The sequence below is a fragment of the Echiichthys vipera genome (assembly GCF_963691815.1).
Source record: "Echiichthys vipera genome assembly, chromosome: 19".
Classification (NCBI taxonomy): domain Eukaryota; kingdom Metazoa; phylum Chordata; class Actinopteri; order Perciformes; family Trachinidae; genus Echiichthys; species Echiichthys vipera.
Genome location: NC_139844.1, coordinates 23,585,728 through 23,598,311, shown reverse-complemented (window position 1 = coordinate 23,598,311; position 12,584 = coordinate 23,585,728). Strand labels below are relative to the sequence as shown.

The following is a 12,584-nucleotide window of genomic DNA, read 5'->3' as shown; positions in this document are numbered from 1 at the left end:
CCCCGTGCTTTAGGGTCCTTGTCCCCCCCTCCAGGCCCGTTTGTACTCACACTACCTGGGCCTCGGAGAATGCTTCTTGCTGCCTATACGTCATCACGCCGTAACACGTCACACGCATTGATGACGTCATGGCGATGCGTGGCTTTGTTTCCAGATCTTTCCGTAGACCTCGGAGTTTTTGTGCGTCTTGTCGACTGTTTTTGAATCTTTTCATCGACCAAATCTGCAGTAAACACTCCACCTCCGCATCACACCAACGTGACCCTTTCACCACTGCACGCGCTCGTGCTCGTACACGTGCACACGCTCGTGCTCGTACACGTGCAAACGTGCTTTACAAAAGCCCACCTCTCCCAAACGGGCCGTGGACGGCAAGCGTGCCGCTCCTAGATGCGGTACGGTTGCACTCACACTGGTCAAAGGAACCAGACTTTAGCCGTGACACCTGTTTTGGCCCGTTGCGGAGGAACAGTGGGAGGGCGCCCTCAGTTGGTCACATCAGGAATGTCATGCAAGTGCAAAATGTCACTAAAATAATTCTTAATGACCTGAAACTTCATATTGTTTCCATCAGCCACATGTTGACGAGGAGTCCTGACTTAACTAAAGCCCGGCGCACAAAGTCTGAGCAGCTGCTGAGGATAGACGACCACGACTTCACGATGCGACCAGGATTTGGAGGTGAGGTGGTCCATCTTTCTGAATTCATCAGTGTCAACCCCTCATGCAGGAAACCATCCATTCATCCATTCATTCATTCATAAGTCACGTCGAGTGTGCTTCAGATTTTGGACTGAACCCCAGCTCACGTCATCTGATCCACGCGCTCCAGTGTCTGAATGCGGGCGGGGGGATCGTCCAGTACTGGATGGAGAGATGACATAACAGGGTGGGATTATGTCTGAGCCAGGCTGCTGCGGGCCAGAGATTAATTACCCAGCAGCCACAGTCTGTAGCTTTTTACAATAACTCTTAATCATCTTAATCTGGCACATTAGCAGCACTCAGAGCCAGAAGCTGTGCGCTACTTAAATTCTCACACCTGCATTTCCACTATAAAATCTCACATAAAGTTCTTGGAAAGCCTTCACGTTGAGTCTTTGTTTCTGTTAGTCACTGGATCAGATCTCATTATGACTGGAAGTTTCTTGTGCAAAATGTTTTTTTTAATGGAAAGTGAATTCTGTAAGGGCGCCCTCCCACTGTGCGTGCGTCCCGTGCCCCGTGCTTTAGGGTCCTTGTCCCCCCCTCCAGGCCCGTTTGTACTCACACTACCTGGGCCTCGGAGAATGCTTCTTGCTGCCTATACGTCATCACGCCGTAACACGTCACACGCATTGATGACGTCATGGCGATGCGTGGCTTTGTTTCCAGATCTTTCCGTAGACCTCAGAGTTTTCGTGCTCGTACACGTGCAAACGTGTTTTACAAAAGCCCACCTCTCCCAAACGTTTCGTGGAAGGCAAGCGTACCGCTCCTAGACGTGGTACGGTTGCACTCACACTGGTCAAACGCACTAGGCTTGACCCGAAAAACTTGTTTTGGCCCGGTGCGGAAGGAAAGTGTGAGTGCGCCCTAAGTGAGAGGTGCAAGAACATTTTTCAAACAGCGCTATAAATTAAAAGCAGAATTCATGGAGTATTAACCACCTCCTGACAGAAAGGGCGGCGTGCCAACGTCACAACGTGTAAGTGAAACCGTACGAGAGTTGTTCTCTTCCAGTAACACAGAGTAACTTAACCCTCCTGTTATTCTTGAAGTCAATAGTCGTGTTTCCATTTGCCCTACGAAGTCTCCGTTTGTAAAGTTCCAGTCCACGTCCTCTCAAACGTGTGTTCTCTCTCCGTGTTTCATTTAAAAAAAGCCCCAGAGGGGTTTAGAGACTCTGGAGGTGACGAATCACTGTGGATGGGTTTGGATCTGCGGTGATCAGCTGATCAGTGACACAGCGGAGCTCCGTTCTTCCTCAAAGTGAGAAACACAGAATAGAGTCAGTTTGATTTAAGGTGGATGTGTGATTCACAACGTCACCTTATGAACAAGGACCAGGAGAGAAAACAGTCCACCTTAAAGATTCAGGGCGCTGTTAAAGTGTGTGTGTGTGTGTGTGTGTGTGTGTGTGTGTGTCAATCAGCAGCCAGGCTTCTCTAAGGGTAGACAGAGGTCCTACTCTCCCACAGGGCTGTTCTCTACCCGGTCAGACGGCCTCCTGAGCGACTCACGTGCACATCAGGGGCGTTTTTAGCGAGATAGACCCGCCTCCTTCAGGGCAGTCGACCACAGTGCAGACGCACCTAATTTGACCCCGAGGATAAACGGTGTAACACGAGGGTTAAAGATTAAAGCGCTTAAGATCGTTTTTCTGCGGACTCGAGCCAACGGGCTGTGTTGTCTGTGACTCAGCTTGTCTACTCTATTGGTTTTAGACCGTAAGACATGTCTGCTTTAGTTGGCTACAAGCGGTCAGCTCGTCGGAATGGCGGAGACTCAACGAGCGTGAGAGAGAGCGGCAGTGGATGAGCGAGTTAGGGCGCATTCACACTGTCCACTCGTACCGTGCCCCGTGCTTTAGGGTCACTGCCCCCTCCCTCTACCCCTGCAGCCGCTGCTCGAATGTGTGTTGCTTATACGTCCTCACCCCTCTGAGATTTAGTTTTGTCTGTTTTTGAATATTTTCATCTGACCGTCAACCGCCGTTGCTCGTACATGTGCATCCGTGCTTTACTAGAGCCCACCTCTCTCAACCGGCAAGCAGTTGTACACACTCCTCCTCCCCATGTGACCATCAGTTCCCTAAAACGATCTTTCCCCGATTCAGGGAACAACCAGATGACTGAAGTTCCCTTGTGTCCATGTGCGGGGGTTGAACGGTAAAATGAGGGAGTAACTCTTTCAAACAATGGCGGTGAAAGGTTCACGTTGGTGTGATGTGGAGGTGGAGTGTTTACTGCAGATTTGGTCGATGAAAAGATTCAAAAACAGTCGACAAGACGCACAAAAACTCCGAGGTCTACGGAAAGAGCTGGAAACAAAGCCACGCATCGCCATGACGTCATCAATGCGTGTGACGTGTAACGGCGTGATGACGTATAGGCAGCAAGAAGCATTCACCGAGGCCCAGGTAGTGTGAGTACAAACGGGCCTGGAGGGGGGGACAAGGACCCTAAAGCCCGGGGCACGGGACGGAGGAACAGTGGGAGGGCGCCCTGATAATTAGGATTGGAGTACTGCGTCCACTGGCTCTGTGCCCTTGTGTGTGAAATCTGCACCCGGCTGCTTTGACGGGGATTTGGATGAAAGAGCGCAGAAGTCGTTGTTTGAAGCCTAAAAAGGAGTCACAACCTCCAAATACACAGATAATCCAGAGGGTTCAGAGCGAGGCACCTGCGTTACACCGGCTTAGCTCGCACTCGTGTCCGTGCTGCTGTGAGTGACGTGTTTGTAAACCGCTGCATGTTCCTCCAGGGCCTGCGGTCCCCGTTGGAGTGGACGTCCAGGTGGAAAGTTTGGATGCTATCTCAGAGGTTGATATGGTACGTCTGGAGTAAGTAAGGAAAGTCACGTGTGCTGTTGGTGGGGATAATAATGTAACAGACATGTATGTTCTGGTTTAAGGACTTCACCATGACCCTGTACCTGAGGCACTACTGGAAGGACGAACGCCTGTCCTTTAAAAGCAACAACAACCTGAGCATGACCTTCGACGGCCGCCTGGTGAAGAAGATCTGGGTCCCTGACATGTTCTTTGTCCACTCTAAGAGGTCCTTCACCCACGACACCACCACTGACAACGTCATGCTGCGAGTTTACCCCGACGGCAAAGTCCTCTACAGCCTCCGGTAATCACACCAACACCCAACATGCATGCGACTGTGACACAGAGCCTTGCAATGAGCAAGTAGAAGCGTCACATAACACATTTTCCTGGGCGATGAATTGTCTCCGTCTTTTGGACAGAACCAGGACACAAATGGCTCTTCCTGGTAGTGATGCTGGTTGCCATGGTGACGTCCTCCCTGGGTTTGTTGTTGTTGTTGTCACCTTGTTTTGCGCGTCGTTGCTTCCTGGTTTCTTCTGTTTCCGGGTCTAAAGCCGCTGCAGTGGAGTGGGGAGGGGGGGATCGAACCCACCGAGCATGTGCAGACCAGAAACCTGAGGTTACTTAATATATACTTTAAAATGATGCAAACTGACTGTAAACAGATTAAAAATGAGTAAAAACAGATGAAAAATTAGTAAAAACAGATGGAAAATGAGTAAAAACAGATGAAAAATGAGTAAAAACAGATGAAAAATGAGTAAAACAGATGAAAAATTAGCAAAAACAGATGAAAAATGAGTAAAAACAGATGAAAAATGAGTAAAAACAGATGAAAAATTAGTAAAAACAGATGGAAAATGAGTAAAAACAGATGATAAATGAGTAAAAACAGATGAAAAATTAGTAAAAACAGATGAAAAATTACTAAAAAAGATGAAAAATGAGTAAAAACAGATGAAAAATTAGCAAAAACAGATGAAAAATTAGCAAAAACAGATGAAAAATGAGTAAAAACAGATTCTGCTTCCTGGTTTCTTCTGTTTCCGGGTCTAAAGCCGCTGCAGTGGAGTGGGGAGGAGGGGTTTGAACCCACGGAGCATGTGCAGACCAGAAACCTGAGATTACTCCGGGGAAGATGTTTCCATGAGGAAGAATCAGGGACTGAAGGAGTTCTCTGGGTCTGAACCGGGGGACGAGAACTGTGGTGTATTGTGGAGACGCACTGATGTTCAGGGAAAGACACTAAACTGCGTTGTATGATTGTTCTGTCGTCCTTTTACGATGTGATTCTTTTATTTTTCCTTTAAAACACCATGAACTGCTGTTTGTACGAATGATGCTGTTTAAATAAGTTTGCCTAAAGAACCTAAACTCTGCGGGTCTGCGTGTGTCGGACTCGTCCACCACCTCAACCGTCCTCCTCACGTGGAACTTTTGATCTCTAACGTCCTCGTACAGTTGAGATCGATGCTGATGTGTGGTAGAGTCCTACTGCTTCACAAGCACTGCAGTGCAGAACGCCGTCTGAGTGTCTGACAAACTGACAGTTTCACATGATGCCTGTCAGTTTATTCTGCTTGTCTCCAGCTCCAGATCCAAACGGGCCTTGTGGTCCTTTAAAGTGGGGCAGGTCAGGGTGTCAGTGGGTGTTCAGGGACGTGACCGCCATCGGCTTCCCTGCAAAGACCAAGTGGCTCCAGCTGCCACAGTGCAAGATGTGTATTTAAGGGGATAACACGCTGCCAATTAGGACCGCTAATGCTGCCGAGCAGGACCTTGTGATTCTGGCGAGCGATAGGAGCCAAGATGGTTGATTCTTTAATCCACGTTACAGATCCTGGCAGAGATTAGGAGACGGCCATCTGCCTCCTGCTGTGAGCACTCAACGTCGCACGGCCTTCAGTATTTGATGAGGAGTATCTGGATGTTAGCACGGAGGGTGATTGATTCGTGTGTGTGTGTGTGTGTGTGTGTGTGTGTGTGTGTGTGTGTGTGTGTGTGTGAGGGAGGACTGATGCTAAGTGGTGTGTATCAGCGTGGCCCGGGTTAATCTGTGATGGGCTGGTGCTGTTGGAGAGGCTCCAGGCTGCAGATTGGCAGCTGGGTGAAGGTTTGCAGCCCGTGTGTCTTCCTCTCGTCCTATGAGCTGGATTACGTTTTTTCATTCATCATCTCCGTGTTAGAAACCAAATCTGTGCTGAAGCCCTCGACCCACGCCGTGACAGCACGCCTGGGAATGTGGAGGGGTGATGATCTGCTCAAGGTCACACATACAATATGATATTAGATTTGTCATCTGATAGGAATGAGTCTCTTTCTCACTGTGTTTGCGTGACCTTTCCACAATGATGATAAACAGCATCAGTGCTGTTTAACCCATCCCAGCGTTATGGAAACTAAAGCCACACAATCTACGGTACGTGCCGTATTTTTTAGACCATAAGTCGCACTTTTTTCATGGTTTGTCAGCTCCTGTGACTGAGGGCGCCCTCCCACTGTTCCTCCGTGCCGTGCCCCGTGCTTTAGGGTCCTTGTCCCCCCCTCCAGGCCCGTTTGTACTCACACTACCTGGGCCTCGGAGAATGCTTCTTGCTGCCTATACGTCATCACGCCGTAACACGTCACACGCATTGATGACGTCATGGCGATGCGTGGCTTTGTTTCCAGATCTTTCCGTAGACCTCAGAGTTTTTGTGCGTCTTGTCGACTGTTTTTGAATCTTTTCATCGACCAAATCTGCAGTAAACACTCCACCTCCACATCACACCAACGTGAACCTTTCACCGCCATTGTTTTAATTGTCCGCGCGTGGTCCCTCCTTCTTTTTTCTACGTCCCAACAGGTGCACAGGAAATGACCTCAGAACCGCCGTAGGCCTCGCGCTCGTACACGTGCGCACGCTCGTGCTCGTACACGTGCAAACGTGCTTTACAAAAGCCCACCTCTCCCAAACGGGCCGTGGACGGCAAGCGTGCCGCCGCTGTGTTCAAGCAGCTGTGATTGGTTAAATGACCCACTAATGAAAGCACGTGTACGTCTCTTTGCCCAGAAACGCATTTGAGGGTCTCTGGCAACACTCAGATGCAGCGCTCTGTTAGTGAGACTTTGAACATCAGGTCCAAATAAATACTGCTGACTCACAAAAGGAGGATCAACAGACAATGAAAGAAAACCAATCCAACGAAAAAGAAACAATGTTTACTCGATTATTCATCTGTTGTATTTACTTATAGCTATCGCATTAGTGATCTGGCCTGCAGATATCAGGCAAAGTGAAAACACAGACACACGTCACTCAGTCAGGGCTACGTCTCATTCTGTGCTCTCATTGGTTCAAAGTCTGTCCAGTTGCATCCTGAGCAGGTAAGGAACCATCATCCATCCATCGATCCCTACTCAGATACGATAAAGTTGTTGTGAGCTATGGAGTTTAGTAACTGTTACTTCTTGCATCTTTAAAGAACGAACGTGATGTATTGAATGAACTTAAAGACTCCATCTTTGTTTTGTGGCTGCAGGGTGACGGTCACATCCATGTGCAGCATGGACCTGAGCCGCTTTCCTCTGGACACGCAGACGTGCTCTTTGGAGATCGAGAGCTGTAAGTGACTGATGAGGTCGAAGCACTTACACTTTTACCAACTGCATTTGGATCGTTCCTGTGACGGCTGTAGAAAGTCTCATCTTATCCTCCTGTCATCTTTCTGTTACTATGGAAATGTTCAATCATAATAAAAGAGGGTTTCCTTACGTACCTCACTGTACAGTCTTCAAGCTACAATACGACAATTCACCAATAATATTCGTTCTTCGACGGCACCGCGAGTAAACAAACCCTTCAGACCGACAAAACAGAGGAAGTGTCTTTAATTACTGGAGGTAGAATTAATTTACACTCTTGGAAGAATCTCCAGGTAAATGTCATATTAGTGCATGAACGTTTCCGTGTCAAATCAGTTAAAACCATTCAAATGGAAATGAAGAAGATTTTACGCTGTATTTTGGAGCTGTTAAAGCATGGGCTTTTATTGTGAAGGACTGAAGTTTGGTCCTGGATGTTTGGACAACATTGATGTGCTTTTATTGTGAAGGACCAGCAGCTCCAGTGTTTACGGAGAGGAGATCTAAAGGGTTAGCACACGGCTAATTCAGCGTGTTAGCGTCGTTTTGACTACTCTGGTTCACACGAAGATGAATCAGTCAGACGTTCAAACCAGATTTGGATCCAAAGAGAAGAAGTTAGACTTTAGTTTAAAAACATTAAATGAACTCTAAACATTACACCATCATTTAGATTTGGAGTTAAACAGGAAGTTTGATAGAGGTTAGTCTAAAACTGTCGTCTGTGGACTCAGATCTGTTCTCTGTGGGAACGTCTCCACAAATACGATGATGGAGGTTTGTTCCCCGTCCTTCAGAAGAGGCTCCTCCTCCTCCTCCTCCTCCTCCTCCTCCTCCTCAGTCCGTCGCTCTTCTCTGTCGAACTCTGAAGGAACTCGATAAAACTTCCCCTTTTGCTGTTTATCAGGCAGCTCAACGCCAAACACAACAGGTTTCCATCTCTAACCGTGTAACTGCTCGTGTCCTGACACCAGGAAGCATCTGGACGCCTGTCGTTCACAGACTTTCTGAAACGCTGTGTAGATATTTGTTTGATTCTCTTCGTCTCTCCAGATGCGTACACCGACGACGACCTCATGCTGTACTGGAAGAAAGGGAACAAGTCCTTAAACACGGACGACAGGATCTCCCTCTCCCAGTTCCTCATCCAGGAGTTCCACACCACCACCAAGCTGGCCTTCTACAGCAGCACAGGTACCGTCAGAAAGCACAGCTCTGACCCATAGCGACACCACCTCGGGTCTCTTTGACCTCTGACCTCGTCTCTCCTCCAGGCTGGTACAATCGTTTGTACATCAACTTCACTCTGCGGCGTCACGTCTTCTTTTTCCTGCTGCAGACCTACTTCCCTGCCACTCTGATGGTCATGCTGTCCTGGGTGTCCTTCTGGATCGACCGCAGGGCCGTCCCCGCCAGAGTGCCCCTGGGTAAGAGTGCCCCTGGGTAAGAGTGCCCCTGGGTGAGAGTGCCCCTGGGTGAGAGTTCCCCTGGGTAAGAGTGCCCCTGGGTAAGAGTGCCCCTGGGTAAGAGTGCCCCTAGGTAAGCGTGCCCCTAGGTAAGCGTGCCCCTAGGTAAGCGTGCCCCTAGGTAAGCATGCCCCTGGGTAAGAGTGTCCCTGGGTAAGAGTGCCCCTAGGTAAGCGTGCTCCTAGGTAAGCATGCCCCTGGGTAAGAGTGCCCCTAGGTAAGCGTGCTCCTAGGTAAGCATGCCCCTGGGTAAGAGTGTCCCTGGGTAAGAGTGTCCCTGGGTAATAGTGTCCCTGGGTAAGAGTGCCCCTGGGTAAGAGTGCCCCTAGGTAAGCGTGCTCCTAGGTAAGCATGCCCCTGGGTAAGAGTGTCCCTGGGTAAGAGTGTCCCTGGGTAATAGTGTCCCTGGGTAAGAGTGCCCCTGGGTAAGAGTGCCCCTGGGTAAGAGTGCCCCTGGGTAAGAGTGCCCCTGGGTAAGAGTGTCCCTGGGTAAGAGTGCCCCTAGGTAAGAGTGCCCCTAGGTAAGCGTGTCCCTGGGTAAGAGTGCCCCTGGGTAAGAGTTCCCCCGGGTAAGAGTGTCCCTGGGTAAGAGTGCCCCTAGGTAAGCGTGCCCCTCGGTAAGAGTGCCCCTGGGTAAGAGTGTCCCTGGGTAAGAGTGTCCCTGGGTAATAGTGTCCCTGGGTAAGAGTGCCCCTAGGTAAGCGTGTCCCTGGGTAAGAGTGCCCCTGGGTAAGAGTTCCCCCGGGTAAGAGTGTCCCTGGGTAAGAGTGCCCCTAGGTAAGCGTGCCCCTCGGTAAGAGTGCCCCTGGGTAAGAGTATCCCTGGGTACGCCCTTCTTTATCATATTAACTCCCCCGTAGATGTGAGACGCATCCCCCTGTTCTGACCCCGTTGTCCTGCTTCAGGTATCACGACGGTGCTCACCATGTCCACCATCATCACCGGAGTCAACGCCTCCATGCCCAGAGTGTCCTACATCAAAGCAGTGGACATTTACCTGTGGGTCAGCTTTGTCTTTGTGTTCCTGTCGGTGATCGAGTACGCTGCAGTCAACTACCTGTCCACGCTACAGGAGCGCAGGGAGAAGGCTCTGCGAGAGGGGGTGAGTGGCACTGCAGTAAACACTCCACCTCCGCATCACACCAACGTGAACCTTTCGCCGCCATTGTTTGAAATGTCCGTGCATGGTCCCTCCTTCTTTTTTCTATGTCCCAACAGGCGCACAGGAAATGACCTCAGAATCGCCGTAGGCCTCGTGCTAGTACACGTGCGCACGCTCGTGCTCGTACACGTGCAAACGTGCTTTACTAAAGCCCACCTCTCCCAAACGGGCCGTGGACGGCAAGCGTGCCGCTCCTAGACGCGGTACGGTTGCACTCACACTGGTCAAACGCACTAGGCTTGACCTGAAAAACCTGTTTTGGCCCGGTGCGGAAGGAAAGTGTGAGTGCGCCCTAAACTCCAGACTCTTCCAGCCTGCGTAGGAACCCTGGGAGTTAAAAAAGTGAATGTGTTTTTGGGAACATGTAGAGTTTGAAAGCCGTTAAGTGTTGTGTCTCTCCCTGCAGCTGCCGTGCACCTGTGGTCTGGCCCATCCTGGCGTGATGTCAGCCAGCTACAGTGAGGTGGATGCCAACACCACAGGGAACTACGGCATGCCGACAGCAAACGGGGTCAAACGGGAGCAGATGCTGGTGCTCGCAATAGAGAGCGATCAGGTCACCGGCCACGTCGGCTCCGGCGCCTACAGCAACGTCTGGATCGACACGCACGCCATCGACAAGTACTCCCGGGTCCTCTTCCCTGGATCTTACATCTTCTTCAACGTCATCTACTGGTCGATCTACTGCTGACACGAGCGTGACCAAACAGACCCAGGGTGTGAAGAATCCTCCGCTTACGTCGAGCGGAGACTTGTGCTAAGCTAAGCTAAGCTAAGCTAAGCTACAGGGAGGACTGAGCGTGCACATCGGGGTTTTTGTGTCTTCAAATTTAACAGAAAGAATATGGAACAATCCAAAGACAGACTGGTGCACAGACTTAACCCCGCAGACACACTCTGCTGCACCTCTGCACCAGGAAACAGGCTGAACACGAGCAAATCGAGCTTTCATCAGCCAATCAAAGCACTGGGATTGCCCGATGTGGCTTCATGGTTCAGCTGCGTCTGGAAATGTTGAATTCAACAAGTTCTCTGACACTTGTTAATAAAGGTTTTCTCTTCACTGGTTCAGAGCTTCGTCACCTCTACATCAGCCCTGGGCGGTGCGGCAGTAAACACTGATGCTAAACCCTCTGCTGGGCTCTGTTTGGTGTTGTTTCATTAAAGGACTGCTCCGTCTTTCACTCCATGACTCCATTTTAATCCAAAAAAAGTGCACTAGCGAGTGAAGAGCGGTTCAGGTTTTGGGCAGGTTCAGAATAAGCGGGTTGGGTTTATGATTTAATAATAATATTAATAGATCAGCACTTTCTTTACCATTCAAAGACGCTTTACAGAAAATACACATCAAACAGAAAAGACGTTAAACACCAGAACAAAAGAACGTCACGTGAAGAGAAGATGACGGATCTGAGTTGTTGTAGGTGATCCTGAACAGATGGGATCTGAGCTATTAAGCTATTTTAATATTAATACTTGTGGTTCGGGCTGCAGTTGGGTTGGTTGAAAATGTCGGGAGAGTCTGGGTCTTTTTCACAAGTGTACCCCACTTTTTAAGTCTCTCTCTCTCTCTGAGTAAAAAAACACCAAAAAGAAACTGTGAGGTTTTGTTTTTTTTCACTCACGGCTCACATCATCATCATCACCGTCATGATTCTGTCACTTTCTGACTAAAGCTTGTTGTGGAAATGAAACCTTCATATTCTGAATATCACAAACTAAGTAAATGATTAGAGCGAGTCCAGATCTAAACGTCAGAGCGGTTCCTGTTGATGTGAGTCACCTGCACACAGAAGTCTCTCTCTCTCTCTCTCTCTCTCTCTCTCTCTCTCTCTCTCTCTCTCTCTCTCTCTCTCTCTCTCTCTCTCTCTCTCTCTCTCCCTCTCTCTCTCTCCCTCTCCCTCTCTCTCTCTCTCTCTCTCCCTCTCTCTCTCGTGCGAACATGCTCGTTAACATCCAGAGTTTCTTTCTGCATCTGTTGTTTTACCTTAAGCTGGTGTCCGTGTGACGTCGTGCCCGAATGCAGAGTGCGAAGTGGAGTGTCTGGTTTCAGGTCGGACCCTGAAAACTACAGAAGAAACAGAATAAATACAAATAATTCACGTTTATCATGTTCACATCATCATCGTCTCGTTTCATTAAAGGTTGAATCTGCAGAATCTTTATTAAAGTTATATTTTGACGGGTTTGACAATGACGAGTTTCCATGGTAGCAGCCAATAGCGTTGGGCGTTGCTGGTTGCCAGGGTTGTCTGTTGTTGGGTGCAGCTACTGTAGGCTGGCACTGGGTGAAATGGAGTTAGCCAATCCTGCAGCTGATTGGGAGCCTCAGTGAAGGGGGCGTTCTTTGTCCCAGCAGCTGAGTGAGCGGAGACGGGCAACAACCAGAGTCACTATAGGCCGAGCATTCACTCCATGGACTGAGAGAAAGGAGAGGAACGCCATTCAAACGCACGCCCACATGGCTACGCTGCTCCTGGATGCTAACATCACTTTCATCTGCACTTAGCTGGAACGGCTAACGCTAACGGCTAACGCTAACTGTCAGTCAAACTCCTCTAATCCTTGTTTTGATGCTGTGATTTTCTGGAGGGGACGGGTTCAAACAGGCTCAAACAGACTCCGGTCTCCTGGAGCTACTGGGCCAGGTCCAGGGTTCCTGCACCTTAAATCTGTGGTAAATTCAACATCTCTACAAATAAATACCCTGCATATTAAACATGATATTTCAATTTTTTAAATCATGTTAATAGAGATGGTTCATTCATTCATCTTCAGCCTCTTGTCCCTGTCG

The 12,584-nt window shown here is 49.3% G+C and overlaps 1 protein-coding gene across 1 annotated transcript; it reads left to right on the top strand.

Moving 5' to 3' along the window:
- Positions 1-581: 581 nt before the first annotated feature.
- On the top strand, positions 582-10,481 carry LOC310961834 (gamma-aminobutyric acid receptor subunit rho-1-like; the record flags this gene model as incomplete). Its single annotated transcript, XM_083934087.1, has 8 exons — positions 582-681; positions 3,466-3,533; positions 3,616-3,839; positions 7,060-7,142; positions 8,216-8,356; positions 8,437-8,589; positions 9,534-9,730; positions 10,197-10,481. The coding sequence occupies exons 1-8, from the start codon at positions 663-665 to the stop codon at positions 10,479-10,481; spliced, it is 1,170 nt and encodes a 389-aa protein (XP_083790213.1). The 5' UTR covers positions 582-662.
- Positions 10,482-12,584: the final 2,103 nt, after the last annotated feature.